The sequence below is a fragment of the Schistocerca nitens genome, chromosome 4 (assembly GCF_023898315.1).
Source record: "Schistocerca nitens isolate TAMUIC-IGC-003100 chromosome 4, iqSchNite1.1, whole genome shotgun sequence".
NCBI lineage: Eukaryota > Metazoa > Arthropoda > Insecta > Orthoptera > Acrididae > Schistocerca > Schistocerca nitens.
In genome coordinates, this window is record NC_064617.1 from 445681934 (window position 1) to 445703330 (window position 21397).

General features: G+C 40.9%; 1 protein-coding gene across 2 annotated transcripts in view; it reads right to left on the reverse strand.

Moving 5' to 3' along the window:
- The window catches only part of LOC126253711 (phospholipid-transporting ATPase ABCA1-like), a 466051-nt gene that overhangs the window by 94571 nt on the left and 350083 nt on the right, over positions 1-21397 (reverse strand). For both annotated transcript variants that reach the window (XM_049955246.1, XM_049955245.1), the window contains exons 17-18: positions 7688-8143; positions 7300-7582 (exon numbers count right to left, since the gene is read on the reverse strand). In XM_049955246.1, coding sequence (XP_049811203.1) covers positions 7300-7582; positions 7688-8143 — 739 coding nt within the window. The remainder of the gene's footprint in view (positions 1-7299; positions 7583-7687; positions 8144-21397) is intronic.

Below are 21397 nucleotides of genomic sequence, written 5' to 3' on the forward strand. Positions count from 1 at the left end.
AGCAGCTTTGTAAGCCTTGAGTGATGGATCAGAAGAAACCAGGAATCAAAAGAGATGCAGGCAGTTTGTTGGTTTGCATTATGACCCATCCTTTCTTCAAATTCCTTTATTTTTGGAGCCAGTACTTACCAAATTGAATGATGCTCAGATATACCTACAACAAAGAGGACTTGGTCTTGATTGATGTGTTCAAAAGCCGAAAGCACTGACTATTTCGTGAGGAGACGCGTGATTCTCTAGGCACAAAGATGCTGAGAGCTGTGAAGATACATAATGTATTTGATTTTTTAATAGAAAGAAGAATCAGAAGATGAGAGGCAATGCCTGGTGAGAAAAGTATCGACTCTAGCTTCAATTTCATTCTGGAGACTCATTGGGAACAGCTTGAGACACTAAATAAGCTAAAATCAGTATTTAAAAAAAAAACTTATGCTGCAGATAATGTACTTCATTAGATATTTGCCTTCCATCAAATTCAAATGCTACCGGATGCAGAAAAAGTAGTAGTCATTTTTTGATACATTCAGCATTTGTGTGAAAAATATTCTGAATTGAATGATTCAGTTATGATTACTGTAGTACATAATATTAGATGCACACTATATTAGACGGAGAGAATATTGCTGCATGGACTACTTTAGAATTATTAAGCATGATAATTAAAAGGAAGATGCAAGAAAGTTTAATCAAACTCAAGACTGTTGTGACACACAGAAATTTTCTTTCTATCACTGTGTCAAATGCTACTTGTGAAAGAGGTTTTTCCATTATGAGCCAGGAATAGCTAACTCACCTTGCAATTTTATGAAGTGAAAGAAACACAAATATAAATTTTAACCATATAATTGAACAATCTGCAAGAATAAACTCCAGAAGATATTAAATAAATGGAATTTATATATACTGCAATGTAAAATCAAACAATGGAACATCCAGGATAGAATAATGACAATATTATGAAAAGGATAGCCTGCTACTCACCATTTTGTGGAGACGTTTAGTGGCAAATAAATACTACTGCTAAATAAGTAAGCTTTTGGCCAGAAGGTCTTCTTCTGAATTAGGCAGGGACAAGACGGAGAGAAATTAGGGCAGCTGAGTGCAGTAGGGAGTCCCTACCATACAGCCTAGCCACCCATGAGTTTTACATTTGTAGTGATGGGCAGGCCCTCTCAAAATATACCACAGATCCCACCGTGGCCTTCACAGACAGTGATTACCTTCCCAGCCTTGCACAGAAATCTCCGGTGCCTTACACTATGAGATCAAAAATATCCAGACACCCTCAAAAACATACGTTTTTTATATTAGGTGCATTGTGCTGCTATCTATTGCCATGTACTCTATATCAGCGATCTCAGTAGTCATTAGACATCGTCAGAGACCAGAATGTGGTGCTCCGCAGAACTCACAGACTTCGAACATGGTCAGGTGATTGGGTGTTGCTTGTCTCATATGCCTGTAGGCGAGATTTCCATACTCCTAAATATCCCTAGGTCCACTGTCTCTGATGTGATAGTGAAGTGGAAACATGAACAGACACATACATCTACATCTACATCTACATCCATACTCCGCAAGCCACCTGACGGTGTGTGGCGGAGGGTACCCTGAGTACCTCTATCGGTTCTCCCTTCTATTCCAGTCTCGTATTGTTCGTGGAAAGAAGGATTGTTGGTATGCCTCTGTGTGGGCTCTAATCTCTCTGATTTTATCCTCATGGTCTCTTCGCGAGATATACGTAGGGGAGAGCAATATACTGCTGGACTCTTCGGTGAAGGTATGTTCTCGAAACTTTAACAAAAGCCCGTACCGAGCTAATGAGCGTCTCTCCTGCAGAGTCATCCACTGGAGTTTATCTATCATCTCCGTAACGCTTTCGCGATTACTAAATGATCCTGTAACGAAGCGCGCTGTTCTCCGTTGGATCTTCTCTACCTCTTCTATCAACCCTACCTGGTACGGATCCCACACCGCTGAGCAGTATTCAAGCAGTGGGCGAACAAGCGTACTGTAACCTACTTCCTTTGTTTTCGGATTGCATTTCCTTAGGATTCTACCAATTAATCTCAGTCTGGCATCTGCTTTACCGACGATCAACTTTATGTGATCATTCCATTTTAAATCACTCCTAATGCGTACTCCCAGATAATTTATGGAATTAACTGCTTCCAGTTGCTGACCTGCTATTTTGTAGCTAAATGATAAGGGATCTATCTTTCTATGTATTCGCAGCCACATTACACTTGTCTTCATTGAGATTCAATTGCCATTCCCTGCACCATGCGTCAATTCGCTGCAGATTCTCCTGCATTTCAGTGCAATTTTCCATTGTTACAACCTCTCGATACACCACAGCATCATCTGCAAAAAGCCTCAGTGAACTACCGATGTCGTCCACCAGGTCATTTATGTATATTGTGAACAGCAACGGTCCCATGACACTCCCCTGTGGCACACCTGAAATCACTTACTTCGGAAGACTTCTCTCCATTGAGAATGACATGCCGCGTTCTGTTATCTAGGAGCTCCTCAATCCAATCACACAATTGGTCTGATAGTCCATATGCTCTTACTTTGTTCATTAAACGACTGTGGGGAACTGTATCAAACGCCTTGCGGAAGTCAAGAAACACGGCATCTACCTGTGAACCCGTGTCTATGGCCCTCTGAGTCTCGTGGACGAATAGCGCGAGCTGGGTTTCACACGACCATCTTTTTCGAAACCCATGCTGATTCCTACAGAGTAGATTTCTAGTGTCCAGGAAAGTCATTATACTCTAACATAATACGTGTTCCAAAATTCTACAACTGATCGACATTAGAGATATAGGTCTATAGTTCTGCACATCTGTTCGACGGGGATGACCTGTGCCCTTTTCCAATCCTTTGGAACGCTATGCTACATCACAAAAGCGTCTACATCTACAAGGTTACTTTGCAATTCACACTTTAGTGCCTGGCAGAGGGTTCATTGAACCATTTTCATACTACTTCTCTACCATTCCACTCCCGAGTGGCGCGTGGGTAAAAGGAACACCTAAATCTTTCCATTCGAGCTGTGATTTATTTTATTATGATGATCATTTCTCCCTACGTAGGTGGGTGTCAACAAAATATTTTCGCATTCAGAAGAGTAAACAGGCGATTGGATTTTCGTAAATAGATCTCACCGCAAATAAAACCAACTTTGCTTTAGTGACTGCCACCCCAACTCGCGTATCATATCAGCGACACACTCACCCCTATTGTATGATAACACGAAACAAGCTGCCCTTCTTTGCACTTTCTCGATGTCCTCCATCAAACCTACCTGGTAAGGATTCCATAGCACGCAGCAATATTCCAGCAGAGGACAGACAAGTGTAATGTAGGCTGTCTCTTTAGTGGGTTTGTCACATCTTCTACGAGTTCTGCCAACAAAGCGCTGTCTTTGTTTCGCCTTCTCCACAGTATTATCTATGTGGTATTTCCAATTTAAGTTGCGCGTAATTGTAATTCCTAGGTATTTAGTCAAACTGATAGCCCTTAGATTTGTGCGATTTATCATATACCCAAAGTTTATCGGATTTATTTTAGTACCCATGTGGATGACCTCACATTTTTCTTTGTTTAGTGCCAATTGCCACTTTTCACACCATATAGAAATTCTCTCTTCATCATTTTGTAATTGGAATTGATCATCTGATTATTTAATAGACGGTAAATTACAGCATCATCTGCAAACAATCTAAGGGGGCTGCTCAGATTATCACCTAGATCATTTATGTAAATCAGAAACAGCAGAGGGCCTATGACACTACCTTGCGGAACATCAGATATCACTTCAGTTCTACTTGATGATTTACCATCTATCACTACGAACTGTGACCTCTTTGAGAGGAAATCATGAATCCAGTCACACAACTGAGACGATACTCCATGTGCACGCAAATTGATTAATAATCGCTTTTCAGGAATGGTATCAAAAGCCTTCTGGAAATCTAGGATATGGAATTGATCCGAGATCCCTTGTCGACAGAACTCATTACTTCATAGGAATAAAGAGCTAGCTGTGTTGCACAAGAATGATATTTTCTGAATCCATGTTGGTTGTGTATCAGTAATTCATTTTCTTCAAGGTAATTCATAATGTTCGAGTACAGTATATGCCCCAAAATCCTACTGCAAATTGAAGTCAGTGATATGGGTTTGTTGGCTGACAGAGACCACTGACAGCTGAAGATGGTCGTAATGTGTAATAGTGACGAATCACAGTACACAATGTGGCGATCCAATGGCAGGGCGTGGGTATGACAAATGCCTGGTGAACGTTACCTGCCAGTGTGTGTAGTGCCAACAGTAAAATTCGGAGGCAGTGGTGTTACGGTGTGGTCGTGTTTTTTGTGGAGGGGGCTTGCAGCCCTTGTTGTTTTGCATGGCATTATCACAGCACAGGCCTACATTGATGTTTTAAGCACCTTCTTGCTTCCCATTGTTGAAGAGCAATTCGGGAATGGCGATTCCATCTTTCAACATGATTGAGCACCCGTTCATAATGCACGGCCTGTGGCAGAGTCGTTACGTGACAATAACATCCCTGTAATGGACTGGCCTGCACAGAGTCCTGTGCTGAATCCTATAGAACACTTCTGGGCATTTTGGAATGCCGACTTCATACCAGGCCTCACTGATCGACATTGATGCAGCACTCCATGAAGAATGGGCTGCCATTCCCCAAGAAACCTTACACATCTGATTGGACGTATGACTGCGAGAGTCACAGCTATTATCAAGGCTATGGGTGGGCCAACACCATACTGAATTTCAGCATTAACGATGGAGGGCACCACAAACCTGTAAGTCATTTTCACCAGGTGTCCGGATACTTCTGATCACATAGAGTCTCTCTCCACTCACCTATCACCTCCCAATGTTCCATCATCCGGCCAAAGAGGAGCATTCCCCTCATGACTTGTTACCACCCAGGAATGGAGAAACAATCATATTTTCCACTGGGGTTTTAACTACCTCTCACTGTGCCCTGAAATTAAGAATGCCTACCCACTATCTTTCCCATCGCTCCCAAAGTGGTACTCCATGGCCCACTGAACCTACACAATACAGTCGCCTATCCCTACAAAACCCTTGCCCCTAACACCATGCTTCATGGCTCATATCCCTGTCATGGACCCAGATGCAGATCCCCCACAATAACCTACTCTGGTCCGATCGTAAGTGTCACCTATCCCATCAAAGGCAGGGCTACTATCTATGAACCCAGTCACGTGATCTATAAGCTAAGCTGCAACCACTGTGCTGTGTTCTAAATGGGCATGACAACCAACAAGCTGCCTGTCTGCATGAATGGCCACCAACAACCTGTGGCCAGGAAACAGCTGGGCCACCCAGTTGCTGAGTACACGGCCCAACATAAGGTTCTTCAATTCAATGACTGCTTCACAGCCTGTGCCATCTGGATCATTCCTATGAACACCAGCTTTTATGAATTGTCCAAGTGGGAACTTGTCCTGCAATATATTCATTCTCGTAACCCTCCTGGCCTCAATCTTTGTTAGTGTTGTCCTTCAGCCAAGTACCCCCGTCCCCGTTTCCACTCCAGCATTAAACAGTTTTCTATTTCACCAATGCACCCACAGTCTTTTTACTTCCTACCAACCTATGTCTAGCCTCCTGACTGCACCTAGCTGCCCTGTCTCCATCTTGTCCCCATATGCTCCCACAAGCAGCACTTTACAGTTCCCCAACCCTACTCTGTTCTCTCTCTCTCTCTCTCTCTCTCTCTCTCTCTCTCTCTCTCTCTCTCTCTCTCTCTTCCCCCCCCCCCCCCCCTCCCAACACCTAGATTACTTCTCATATCATGTACAGATGATCGCTGTCTGTCCTCAGCAGGCAGCAAAAGTGATCATGTGAGGGGGAGTTGTGTTTGTTGAACATATGTCTGAGTATGTTGTCCAATTTAGAAGAAGGCCTTTTGGCCGAAAGCTTACTTGTTTAGCAGTCTTTTAGTTGTGCCCATCTGTGACTTATCTCCACTATGTACTGAAATGTTTAATAGTCAATATTTTCTGTCGCCCTATTTTGTTACAATTGTATTGGTACCTACTAACTGTTACAGTTTCAAAGTAATTTGATTTTCTGATTATAATTGTAGGATTTGAAAATAAATAATTATCAAATTTGGATTTGTAACAGCTTACGAGGGGCACAATATTTTAAATTTATCCTGGAACTCAAACCCCTATGGTAAACCAGTGACTCTACATTTGGAGTCATGAACAATGGCAGTCGAGTTTAGAAGAGTTCTGTGCATCTACATCATTCATACTCTGACAACCAATAAACGTTTGTTAGTGTTATCAGCAGTCTGCTGCAAATGTCATAGCCAATGCGACCATTAAACATGATTGCAGCGAGTTATTTTTATTCCATCTGTTGAGAGTTTTCAAGGGTGGTGATGGTGGCAAGTAAGAAATTCTGCACAAGCAAGTGAGACACACAATTTGTAGCACACACACTTTCTGTAAGTGCACAGTATGTATATGCGCTTACTGCAACTGTCGCTTGGAACCAGCAACAATGCAATCCCCGTCTATGTCTCGAGCTGCGTGAACTGCCATCATTTACAGATTGGACTATAGACATTATTTAACTTCTTAGATACATAAAACAAAAATACTGATGTACTACTCCCATTTTTCCTTCATTTTTAAATACTGTCTGTTTCACTCAGAGTCTAGGAAAAAGGCAAAACAAATTATATTGTGTATTCGTAAAGTGATAAACACAGATATAAAATATTATGCAACACTAGGCACTCTTGAATATTCTGTAACCCGTCTTCATAGTAAGTTTTTGGAATATATTACTTCACTTCTAAGTGACAACAGTAGCAGCAATGTCAGCAACAGCAGCAGTAGTAGTAAAACTGAATAGACTAGGATATATACAGAAATTTAGAAGTTGTTTCTTCCCCCTTCCATCAGCTGTGAAGGGAAGAGGAAAGGAAGAGAGGGAGGATGGGACGAAAAATAATACTGCTTTCAGTACTCCCTACCATATAATGTATGGCAGTCCAGGCAATGTGACTGCAAGTGTAGATGTGGGACAAACTGAACACTGACTTCGAATTCCTCAGATGTAAAAGCCAAATAAACATATCTCAGTCACAAGTTCTAGAAGTCAGAACTAAGTCTAAAACTGACAATAGCTTTTAGTCCAGATAGACTAAAAACAATGTGAATAACATAGTGTAGTGTAGGATTTCCAAAAACACAAAATGCTTAAAACCATACTTACATAACATCTCTGGTTTAGTGAAAAATCCATGATGATCACACACAATAATACAGACAAGTAGCATAACGATTACAACTGTAAAACACACAAAATCCCACAGAAAGTGGGATAGCCAGTATGTTATAGGATTCACTCCAGCCATAAATTTTATTTGTTTTGACTTCGCTACTCTTTCTAACAAGGGAAGCGTAACAAAGTTGGATACCACATACAAGACAGCAAGAGGTGTTAATACCACCCAAAGCAGACCAATTATTTCAACTGGAACAGTCTCTTGTGGCTCCTGCAAAATGATAAAAATAAATCAAAAAAGCATTTATTCCAGTTCATAACTTTTCATGCATAACATGATTACATTCAATGAGATAAGAGAATAGAAGTTACTCACCTTTGTCTTAAATGGATGATAAGAGAAAACAATAGAAAACTTATTGTTGAAGAATTTCAACATAGCATTGCTCATGATATTTACTGATATTGGAAAACCATGCAATGCTACATTTGAATACAATGCATTTGCCTGCACACTATTACTATCACATTTAAATTCTGCAGCAACAATTATTTTCTCTCTAAACTTTGCAATATTTGAAACACCTTGTTGGAGAAGTACATCTCCTATGTCATTAGAACTGCTGATAACAGTTAATGTTGACTCTGTGGATTCAATCTCTTTCTCATAAGACTGTATTAAATCCTCACTGCACAATCCAGGCTGTAAAAACACTTCGGTTCTTCCATAATCATTCAACGAAAACACATGTGCAGGGATCTCTTTATCAATAACCATGTATTTGAGAGACAGAATTAATGTGTAACTTACAAATCCTACTGCCAATAGTACCTGAAAATTAACCAAATGAAATCAAGAAGACAATACAGAATATTACATTACAAAAAAGAAAGAAAACTTCATTACATCATTAAAAGCTAAAATGGTTCACCGAAACTAATACAGGAATTATGAATTTCTTTGTCAACTTAATGTATAAAATTTTTCCCAACATATTCATGCTTTATTAACAACCTGAATTTGATAGATCATGGGAAGTTAGCCAAAGATAAAATTTTTGCATCACACACACACACACACACACACACACACACACACACACACGCACACACGTGTGCGTGTGCGCGTGCTTTGATTAAAATAAAACATGACAAATAGAAGAAATTTGATTATCTCTGTTCACATCTTACAATCATTCAGTGTGAGCACCCATCATCATATGATAGTGTGTTAAGTCAATAAAAGTATTCTTTCCACACTCTGACCATTACATACAGAATAACCAACGCTACACCTATTTTAGTATTGTTTCTCTTGTCAAGAAGATTAGACATAAGCAAATGCACGAATATAATTTTTCATGTTTGAACAACTTAAGAGACTAAAGTAATGTTACGTCTTCAACAACCACTGATATTTTTATAGGTGAACACCCTGTCATTTTCAAGGCACAAACGTAATGAGAGAGTGCTATGCTGGGAAATTTAAAACCTCAGTATGTGGGGCCACACCCACCGAAACCATAATATGGCATATGCAGAAAGACAAAACACACACACACACACACACACACACACACACACACACACACACACACACTGTAAACACTTAGTGCCACCACATAAACTAAGTCAGAAGTATCTATAGTGAACATTAATTACCAGCAGGTGAACAACCAGCATTAACTTTGTCCTTATGTTGTATGACCAGCAAAAGAAAGAGCAGGAGTCCAAGTATAATTTAAAGAAAAATCTCCATCTCTATTTAAAAGGTCACTGCTAATTTAATCTCAACTGGTTCTTAATAATACTATCACAACAGTTTGAAGTGAACACCAGAGTTTGTGTGGTGTTATATTGCATAAGATGACCAGTAAAAGGGCAACATTCTGCAATAGCAGATTTGGTAAGCTGTGGTAAGCATGTGTGATGCTTGTTGTCTGGTCTTCAATGTTCCCGATGTTCTGCCCAACTGCATGGTAGACACTTGCCTTAGAGAAACTAAGAACACGCTTTACAAAACCCAAATTGGATCTAATATTAGATGGTAATCAAACACTCAACACCATGCTTCCACTGGATATGACAAATCTCTTTTCAATTCTACCTGCCTAAGACATAACCCCACCTACTGAAGATTTAAATTTCCCAGGCCAAATGGTCATAGATTTTGGTTCCACACTTACTTTTATCATTCCCAATTCCCAGTTGGTCAAAAGAGCAGTGTGAGCCTCATCTGTCTTTCACTATAAACTTTCTGATGAAAAGTGACTCTGAGATGTGCTAACTCAGTTGATTAACTTTCCCGCTCTGAGATACACTATGTGATCAGAAGTATCCGGACACCCCCAAAAACATACGTTTTTCATATTAAGTGCATTGTGCTGCCACCTACTGCCAGGTACTCCATATCAGCGATCTCAGTAGTCATTAGACAACATGAGAGATCAAAATGGGGCACTCCACGGAACTCACGGGCTTCAAACGTGGTCAGGGGATTGGGTGTCACTTGTGTCGTATGTCTGTACACGAGATTTCCACACTCCTATACATCCCTAGGTCCACTGTTTCCAATGTGGTAGTGAAGTGGAAAAGTGAAAGGACGCATACAGCGCAAAAGTGTACAGGCCAACCTCATCTGTTGACAGACAGCGACCACCGACAGTTGAAGAGGATCGCAATGTGCAATAGGCAGCCATCTATCCAGGCTATCACACAGGAATTCCAAACTGCCTCAGGATCCACCGCAAGTACTATGACAGTTAGGTGAGAGGTGAGAAAACATGGATTTCATGGTCTAGCAGCTGCTCATAAGCCACACATCATGCCAGTGAATGCCAAATTACGCCTCCCTTGGTGTAAGGAGCATAAACATTGGACGACTGAACAATGGAAAAACGTTGTGAGGGGTGACGAATCTTGGTACACAATGTGGTGATCCAATGGTAGGATGTGGGTATGGCGAATGCCTGGTGAACGTCATCTGCCAGCTTTTGTAGTGCCAACAGGAAATTGGGAGGCAGTGGTGTTACGGTGTGGTCATGTTTTTCATGGAGGGGGGCTTGCACCCCTTGTAGTTTTGCATAGCACTATTAGAGCATAAGCCTAAATTGATGTTTTAAGCACCTTCTTGCTTCTCACTGTTGCAGAGAAATTCAGGGATGGCAATTGCATCTTTCAACATGATCGAGCACCTGATCATAATGCACGGCCTGTGGCGGAGTGGTTACATGATCAGAAATCCCTTTAATGGAATGGCCTGCACAGAGTCCTGACCTGAATCCTATTGAACACCTTTGGGATGTTTTGGAATGCCAACTTCATGCCAGGCCTCTCCTCAGTGCAGCACTCCGTGAAGAATGGGCTGCCATTCCACAAGAAATCTTCCAGCACCTGACTGAATGTATGCATGCGAGAGTAGAAACTGTCATCAAGGCTAAGGGTGGGCCAACACCATATTGAATTCCATTGTTACCAATGGAGGGCACCACAAACTGCTAAGTCATTTTCAGCCCGGTGTCCGGATACTTTGGATCACAGTGTAAGGTGAGCCCTATGAACTGAGATATGAAATATCCCTTCCTGCTATTCCAAACCATCTTATTCACCAGACAACTACATGCTGCAGTGGGGAAGATGTGTTACAGACACAGTTTCTATCTTTTTGCCAGGTGTCTATGAACAAATTCCCTGCTAGATAAAAGATATAGCCAGCTCATTCTGCCCAAGCAATTTAATGTGTAAAATTTTACATCATTTCACTCCTATGCCATCACTGACTTCTTGTTAACTGAATATGTGTTGAACCACAGAACACCCTCTCCCAGTTAAAGATGATGAAGGCTTCAAATATAATTTGTAAAACAGGAGTCTAAATTATGACCCAGGATAGTAAAAATATGTTAGTTTTATTTCATGCCTTAGGCAAAAAAAATTGGGACCTTCTTGAATAAACTGTGAACAGAAAAGATTAATTTAATGTAACAGGTTAAATAAAGGAAATGCAAGATGCCCAGAACTCAGGATCAGAAGAGACTTAGCAAGCAGGACAGGAAAGAAAATGTTGATTGTTGGGACCGCATAAGCCACAATTTCAAAACTCAAATCATGTCCAGTCTAGTCCCCAGCAATCACGCTTTCCTCCATCCCGTCTGGCAACCCAGGCTACTGGGCAACTTTTCCATAATTCTCCCCATATCCTAAACCTCAACAGTCGTTTCCCTTCATCCCTCCCTCCTTCCCCCTCGACCCTCTTGTCAGAGAATTGAACCAATGGCTCAGAAAATTTCTTTAACTTACATATATGATTTCTCCTGAGATATAGCATGGCTGATTTGCATATGGCCCTGCCTTTTATTAGGTAAAAAATGCTTGTGGGTTGACTGCAGGAGAAGGTGGTGGATGGGTGTATGAGACAGGTCTAGCGCCTGGGAAAACCACAGGGCAATGATCCATGGGGTGCAGGACTGGGAGGTCAGGTGTGCTGGACGGTGGATGATAAACTGGTTTACTGGTGTCAGAGCAGCAGATAGCATGGAAGATTTGTTTGTGGGTGAGCTGGATAGGATATTGACTAAGTAAAAGCTCTGGTAAAATTATCGGTATATTTCAACAACTCTTGCTTTCCAATGAAGATTCAGCTTCCGTGGATGGTGATGCTGTAAGGAAGAGACTTTTTAACATGGAACTGGTGACAGCTGTCAAAGTGGGGGTTCTGTTGGTGTTTGGTGCACTTGATATGGACAGATCCATTTATGGAGCCATCTTAAAGGTGGAGAGTGACACCTACGAAGTTGGCTTCATGAGCTGAGAAGGAACAGGTGAAGCGAGTTTGGGAATAGATGTTGAGTTTATGGAGGAAACAGCAAAGTTTGTCCTTGCTGTGTGTCCAGATCAGATGGGACTTTTCTCACTAACCTAGTCCCATTGCCTCAACTTACCTTTTCCCTTTTCATTTCTGTCCACATTACTCTTTCACCGCATAGATCATGAGATGCCTTCTCCCACCACTCTTCCTCCCCCCCTAATCATGCAAGCATTCATATCTCTCTCTCTCTCTCTCTCTCTCTCTCTCTCTCTCTCTCTCTCTCTCTCCCCCCCCGCCCTCCCTCCCTCCATCCATCCCTTTATCTACCCCTCTCCATCTCCCCCCCTACTCTCTCCCGTACTTTTCTCCCTCTTCTTCTCATCTCTACCTTCCTCTCCCACCCCTCTCCCACTTCCGTTACCTCTTTTTGCTCTACTCTCTGTACTCCTTTTGTCTTGTTGTGCGGCCATACAGTCATCTGTCCAAGGAGTTGCTTCTCTCCCACTAATGCCTCTTTGCAGCCTTCCTTAGCCCCTCTGCAACACCATCAGCTGAAGCAACTGCTTTCAATAATCAAGTATCAATAATCAGTCTCACGATGGCCACAGGAGTGAGCATTTGGGTGTCTGTGTGTGTACTTTTGCTCGAAAAAGAGGAAGACCTTGAAAGCTAGTGTGAATGCTGTTTCCTGTGATGTCTTTCTGTGCTCCATGTGTTGTTCCACATGTCGATGAGTGATTGCTTTCCCTTATTTTGTGTATTGCTCTACTCATGAGTTTCCAACATTGTTATAAAAGGAATCTAAAAATCCTATTGGGAAACTCCAATGCACTGTTGGAAAAAAAAGAAATATAAAGATGTAATTAGAAAATGGGGTCCACAGAACTTTACAAAGAAGAATGCCCAAAGATTTTTAGAACTCTGCAGAGAATACAGTCTTATATCTAAATCAACATATTTCAGGAAGAAGCCAATTTAGGTTAAAACATTGAAACACACAGACAGGATGAAGGGAGAATGGCAGCTAGACCATGTACATAAGGAAAGTTACAATGTTAAAGTATTAATAGTAGTAGACGCAAGCTCAGGCCATTACATAGTTAAAATCAAAATCAAATTCACTCTGTTGAAGCAAATGAATGGAAAAACCAATAAATGAAGGAAACACTCGTGGTAGACATCAGAACGTGAAAAATCATATGAGGAAGCACAGTTAAAGCTTCAAATATACAAAACAGAGGAAAATGCCATGAACCTCAAAATGAAAGGAAAAAATCTGTACAATACATTAACAAAATCAAAAGAGGATTTCACAAAGGCATAACAAACTCTATAGCAGACAACTATCAAAAAACCAATTTCGGGAACTACTATGAAATCTTTAGGAAACAAGTAGAGCAGTATGAGCCCTCTCCACTAATAGTGAAATATGAAAATGGAAGAATGACACACACTAACCACGAAAATGCTGAAATCATGCAGAAGCATTTAAAGGTGTGCCTCCAATAGCAAGTAATTCCTGCAAATAATTTTTGCAAGCACTTGCTGAGGCGTTTACATTAGAACAAAACTAGTGCAAGTTTACTTTTACAACTGGCATGGGCAAGTTAATTTCAGGAACCTGGAAAACTGTTTCCACTAGATATACGCAAGTGGAAGTTTACAGTGTCATGGTTAAAACTCAGTGCAGCCAACATCATCGTTGCATTGTTATTGTTATTATTATTATTATTATTATTATTATTATTATTGAAGTAAGGTTGTTAAGAAAAACAAAGTTGAGAAGAGAAAAAATGAAGAAATGGATACAAAGATGTACGTAGGTTAACAAACACCACTGAATGGACAAAAATCAGAGGACTTTACTCAGATTAAAAACTATGTGAGAATTTTATATGCAAGTTTCAAAAATCTCTTGTCCATTTTACAATAAAATATTCAAAAATGGGATGCAAAAATGCTGCAAGCTGTATCACCAAGAGGTCACCTGTTAATTATTTCCTAATTTTTGCAATAAATATTTATTACTTTGAATGCAACTGAAATGTATCCAAACACAATATACAAAAATTTTGTAATCTATCTGTATCACCAAGAGATTGCTTTTAATTACTCTTTCATTTTTACAAACACAACTCATTACAAACATTTATGTTTATGCTAAAATTTAAAGACATCCCTACTGTCATTCTTCTTCCCCTTCTCTTGAACCAAATCCATCAGTAAATTCATTTTGCAGTTTCTTGGTTGAGAGTGGTCAATTATTTATGTTTCGGGGTTCCAATGGTACATTTGTTTGTGTCAATCTGTCTTTGCACCATTCTCCTTTTCAGCAATGACATTTTTGTATTGGCACTCAACATACAAAACTTCTACAAGTTTGAGGAAAAGTTCCAACTGGCAAGCACTTGCAACAAGATGCAAGAAAATGTTAGTACTAACTCACAGAAGCTACTTCTACAAATTGATGAAACTTGCAGTAGTCAACTTTCTGGGCGTGACTCCACATCAAAGAACTTGCAGAAGCAGCTTCTGCAGGTGACTCACAGAAGTTTCTTTGCTAGTGGACACATGCCTTAATAACTGAGGAACCCCAAAGAACTCCTACAAATCAACAGAAAACACCGGTGTAAGAAAGAAGTAAAAGTACTCAAAGGGGAAAACAATTACAAGGTATGTGGAAAAGATCAGGTTTCTGTCAAAACGTGGAAATATTCATGTGACAGATTCATGAACTCCTTACATGACTAACAAAAATTTGGACAGCTGAATAATTCTCCAAAAATTGGATCGTGGCCATCCGCTCACTACACAGAAATGGGGATAAGAGCAATTTTAACAACTACAGACGAATCTCTCTTAGAATTCACTCACAAGATTTTATCAAAGGTCCTATGTGGAAGAATCAAGGAACAACTAGAACAGGAGTTACAGGATTACCAAAGAGGTTTCAGACCAAAGACAATCTGTACAGAGCAGTTCATTAATTTAAAATTAATTGTGGAATATTACAGGAAACAAAACAAACCTCAAGCATAACATTTGGTAACCTTCAGCATTAAAAATTCTATAAATCTAGGAATCAATCAAAAACTAGTTAAACTAACAGAATTTACCCTAACCACCATCAAATCAATTGTCAAGTTTAGAAGATAAATTTCTGGAGCATTCCTCATAAAAACAAGCTTAAGACAGAGTGACTGCCTATCACCATTACCATACAAATGGGCACTAGACTACATAATGAGAGAATGGTGCAATGTTAACCCAAGGAATATAAGTGTCGAAAGCACCAAAATTGATACAAGTTTAAACTGCTTGGTATTTGCTGATGATCTTCCTCTGCAGCTGACAATGTTCAAACATCCAGACACCAGCTGAAGTCACTGCAAGAAATTGGATGGATTATCATTAGGGAGGAGGGGGGAGGGGAGGGAGGGAGGGAGAGACTGTAAACTTGTCACCTACTATTTGCAAGCAAAATTACAATCAAAAATCAGTATCACAAACCACCTGGCTTAAGCCTCTGCTAACCTGTCACGCACTGCCTTGTCTAAACTTTTCCCTTCTTTCTTCTGTCCACACCACATCTTCCCTTGTCCAGATGATGTACTGCCTTCTCACAACCCCCTCTTCCCCCTCCCCCCCACCCAGACAAGATGTCTGCTTGTGTCTGTATGTGTGGATGGATATGTGTGTGTGTGCGAGTGTATACCTGTCCTTTTTTCCCCCTAAGGTAAGTCTTTCCGCTCCCGGGATTGGAATGACTCCTTACCCTCTCCCTTAAAACCCACATCCTTTCATCTTTCCCTCTCCTTCCCTCTTTCCTGACGAAGCAACCGTTGGTTGTGAAAGCTAGAATTTTGTGTGTATATTTGTGTTTTTTTGTGTGTCTATCGACCTGCCAGCGCTTTTGTTTGGTAAGTCTCATCATCTTTCTTTTTATATATATATATATATATATATATATATATATATATATATATATATATATATATATATATATATAACAGAGGGAAACATTCCACGTGGAAAAAATATATCTAAAAAGAAAGATGATGAAACTTACCAAACAAAAGCGCTGGCAGGTCGATAGACACACAAACAAACACAAATATACACACAAAATTCAAGCTTTCGCAACAAACTGTTGCCTCATCAGGAAAGAGGGAAGGAGAGGGAAAGACGAAAGGATGTGGGTTTTAAGGGAGAGGGTAAGGAGTCGTTCCAATCCCGGGAGCGGAAAGACTTACCTTAGGGGGGAAAAAGGACAGGTATACACTCGCACACACACACATATCCATCCACACATACAGACACAAGCAGAAAATATGTCTGCTTGTGTCTGTATGTGTGGATGGATATGTGTGTGTGTGCGAGTGTATACCTGTCCTTTTTTCCCCCTAAGGTAAGTCTTTCCGCTCCCGGGATTGGAATGACTCCTTACCCTCTCCCTTAAAACCCACATCCTTTCGTCTTTCCCTCTCCTTCCCTCTTTCCTGATGAGGCAACAGTTTGTTGCGAAAGCTTGAATTTTGTGTGTATATTTGTGTTTTTTTGTGTGTATATTTGTGTTTGTTTGTGTGTCTATCGACCTGCCAGCGCTTTTGTTTGGTAAGTTTCATCATCTTTCTTTTTTTATATATATATATATATATATATATATATATATATATATATATATATATATATATATATATATATATAGAGGGAAACATTCCATGTAGGAAAAATATATCTAAAAACAAAGATGATGTGACTTACCAAATGAAAGTGCTGGCAGTTTGTGTGTCTGTCGACCTGCCAGCAGTTTCATTTGGTAAGTCACATCATCTCACCCCCTTCCCCACTCACCCCCCCCCTCTCTCTCCCTGACCACACCCACCACCTGACAACCCCTCTCCCCCCCTGCCTTTACACTTTTATCACCCAACCCCTCTCTCCCTGCCCTTACCACTTACCACCCCCACCCCCCTCTCTCCCCACACTTGCCCTCTTCCCCCCCCCCACCACACCTCTCTCTCCCTGCCCTTACCCCCTTACTGTGCACCGCCCCTCTCCCTCTACTCTTAGCCCCTTACACCAGACTGCCTCTCTCCCCCTGCCCTTACCCACTCACCTCCACCCCCTCTTCTCCCTGTCCTTACCCACAAACCCCCATCCCCTCTCCCCCCTGTCCTTACTCATTAATCCCAACATTAAATTCAACTGGCAGCAGCAGTTCCTAAGAGACGACCATGAGTTTCAGGGATTCACAAGCTTGCTAACAGTGTCTCCCTCTCACCTCACATCATAAACCCTGAGTACTGTCTAGCCTATGACACATCATTGCAGTCTATATGCCACTGAACTTGAACTGAAAATCATTTGTGTTATCAGTAGCAGCAAAATATTTCTGTTAGTAGCTAGTTTTGTAATGGGAAAAAATGAAAGGTATTCACTTAATGAAGGCTATAAATTAAAACTTATAGCATGTGCTTAAGAATATGGAAACAGAGCACTGACTGGCATTTCAACCTTCCACCAACAGGGGGGGGAAAAAAATTATTCACGATTGGTACACTAGTACAGGAGAACAGAAAAAAATTAAGACTAAATGTACAAATATAGGACTGAATGCCAAATGGCCAAAACTAGAAGGTGCTGTATTGAAATATATTCAAAGACATTGTCAGAATGGCGCTGGAATTAATACAAACATGATTTAAATACATGCTTGTACCCTAGCACTACAGGTGAACTTAACAGACTTTAAGGGTTGAGTTGGTTGGTGCTACAGGTTCATGAAGCGTCATGGACTTAGCAAGCAAATCAATACCAAAATATCTTGAAAAATGCCACAGGAGGGTGAAGAGAAAATATTATCTTTCCATTGTTTTATTATACAATATCGAAAGAAAACCAGTGTGGAACTAAGCGGAATAGCAAACATGGACAAAACTACTCTGATATTTGATGTGCTAAAACTGTAACTATAAAAAACAAGTGGACATGAAAAAATGCACTACACTGTTGTCCTTTCATGTTGTGTTGACAGTGCCAAACTTCATCCAATGATCATTTTCAAGCACAAAACAATGCCAAAACAGTCTTAAATACCACCAGGTGGTGGTGTTCATGTACATGACAAGGGTTGGATAGATGGGGCTGGTATGAAATTATGGATTAACAGAATGGGGAGAGAAGGAAAGGTTCTTTGAAGAAGAGTTCTCTATTTGTACTATATCAGTTTAGTAGCCATTTGAAAAATTCTGTGAAAGAGAAATTAAGACACAGAAATCCAGAGCTTGTTGTTAATCCGGGAGGACTTACTTCACAACTGCAACTTCTTGATGTCTCAATAAGTAAACCATTTAAAGTGAACATGAGAGAGAGAGATGGAACAAATGGATGATGGATGAAACACAACATGAATTCAGCTGAAGGGAGATTTAAAATGACCTACAATCAATCAAACAGGTGCGTCATTGGATAAAACACTCTTGGTCTAGAGTGAGAGAAGACATTATTGTTAAATTTTGAAGCAGTGCAACTTAAGTAATGCTCTTGATGGTAATGAAGACCATATTATATATGATGAGGGCACTGATGAGGAGGAGGAGGGGGAGGAGGAGGATTTACTGGGACTTTAAAGGTCAATTTGGTTGTTAAACTAAGAGTTTTATTTTAGTTTCACTTTGCAATACAATCTAATGGCCAATGGCATTGCCGCAGTGGTACGATTCCCATAAGATCACCGAAGTTAAGTGCTGTCAAAAATTTTTGTCCCAAAATTTGACTCCTAATGGAACAATCCAATGAATGGGAAAATTAAGATAATTAACAAAGAGGGCAATGACATTGTACTGAGTTGGCTCAGTGCTTGGGATACTAATATTGTTGATGTTAAGGGAGTGACGTGGAAGTATCAGCTCTAACATCATGTGGAACTGTTGAGTCTTAAGTAGCTGAAGTGCCAGATGGCATGAATGTGGGCTGTACCAAAGTGAGTAAGTATGTGGATAGCAAAACGTATGATTTAAGTCCAGTACTGTCTACCCCACTGGATGATAATAGGTGTTGTTTAGAGGTCATGGACCCTGGCCCAGATGTACCGTGAAATGCGTATGCCACTGATTTTTGTGTAGTACAGAGTGGAACTGTAGATGATGATGATGATGATGATGTAGATACCACAGGGAATGCATAGTTGATATTGCAGATACTGTGAAAGGAATAGTAAACACACACACACACACACACACACACACACACACACACACACACACACACACACACACACACAAATTACCTCAAAATCAGTGTGAGTGTAGGAGAAGAAAGAGGGGATGTGTTGGTAGAGTGAGTGATTGAGAAGACAAGTCGAAATCTTTTGAGAAGTGTACAACTGAGGTTCAGAATGTAATAGTAACTCGAGTACTGGGTCACAAACTTGCAGAGCAAGCTGCTCAAGTGTGCTGCTGCTAGCTGTTCTGTTTACAACACAACCACAGCTTGATGATCAGATGAGTGTAATGTAGGTGAAGGGCACAAGGCAAACCTGGGTATAAATTTTCTGTCCAAATATTATACCAAAATTAGCCTTTGGTAATGCACAGAGGTACCCAGAGAAACAAAATTCCAGCTAGTGTAAACTGTTGCCAGTGGATTGCTGTTGCAAGGTTCATGCACATTAAGGGACAAATTGATTAAACTGTGAACAAAACTGCTAAGGCTTAAAGCAAACAACACTGTGCCACAAGGTACCAGGAAGTTGCTTTGCATGGGCAGGAGTACCTGACAGCTGAGCATTTCGGGGCAAATCCAGTGTGTGATTAGCAACAGAGTGAGAGTGTCTCTGTTGATGTATTCTGGGTGGTAGTACCATATGAGTTCATATGTGAGAACAGATTTGGGAATACACTTTCTAAGAAAGCATAATCGAAACTGTTGTTGCAATGGCAAAGAACAAACAATGTTCCTAAATAACCGGTTATAAAACCACCAGACAGACAAAAAAAGAAGCTGAGCATAATAGTTTAATGGAGTCTGTTCACATGCTTTTAAGGATGATTTGTCAGGGATAATTTATGGAGGGAAAGAGTTCAGTTGTATTATTCCAAGTTTGCAAGTGAGTGATAATGGTTGTAAGCATGGCTATTCACTATTTTAATAGGAGTAATGTTATGAAACGTATTCCCTACTATTTACAATGACGCAAAGAACTACTGCACAGGGCATGGGCCCACGGTTAGGGTTAGGCGACACCACAAGAGATACAATAGTGGCTTAGCTAAGTGTAAGAGGACAATAACAGTTTTAAGTTGGTTTTTTTTTTTTTTGGGCGCAAAACTGCTACGGTCATTAGCGACCGGTCCGTGACTTAGGAAACAATAAAAACCGAAAATAGAAACCAGCAGAAATGGGAACGAAACTCAAAAAATTGGAGAAACTAAAAGCAGAAGGAAGGCTTAAAAATCCACTACAGAAAGGGGTTGGTGGTCCCCAAAAAAAGCTTCAAATGACTGACGTCATTTCACTGGCACTAATAAACTCGAGAACGTGATCCGCCGAGCGCGTGTCATCTGCTAAAATTGACGATATATCAGGCGACAGCTGTAGACGGGCGCGTAACAGAGTAAAATAGGGGCACTCAATTAAAAGGTGTCTTACCGTCCACAGCTGAGAGCAGTGGGGACAGAGTGGGGGAGGATCGCCGCTTAAAAGATGTCGATGGCTAAAAAGACAGTGCCCTATCTGGAGTCTAGTTAAAATTACCTCCTCCCGACGACGCGTTCGGGAGGAAGAGGTCCAAGCACAAGGAAGAGCTTTCACGTCCCACAATTTATTATGGGGAAGTGTCGACCAATGTGCGTGCCATGAAAGAACAACTCAACGACATAAAACGCTCTGTAGATCGGTGAAGGGAATCGATTGAATAGCTGGCCCAAGAAGAGAGACTGCAGCCTTGGCCACTATATCGGCCGCCTCATTTCCACAGATATCAACGTGTCCTGGGAGCCAGACGAACGCCACCGAGACGCCCCCCAGGTGGAGCAAGCGCAGACAGTCCTGAATCCGGTGGACCAGAGGGTGGACAGGGCAAAGAACTTTGAGACTGAGGAGAGAGCTGAGAGAATCTGAGCAGATAACATACTGTATCCACTGATGGCGACGGATGTAGTGGACAGCCTGGAGAACGGCGTAAAGCTCCACAGTATAAACCGAGCACTGGTCGGGAAGACGAAATTGATTTGGGGTGTCGCCAACAATATAGGCACTCCCTACACCTAACGATGT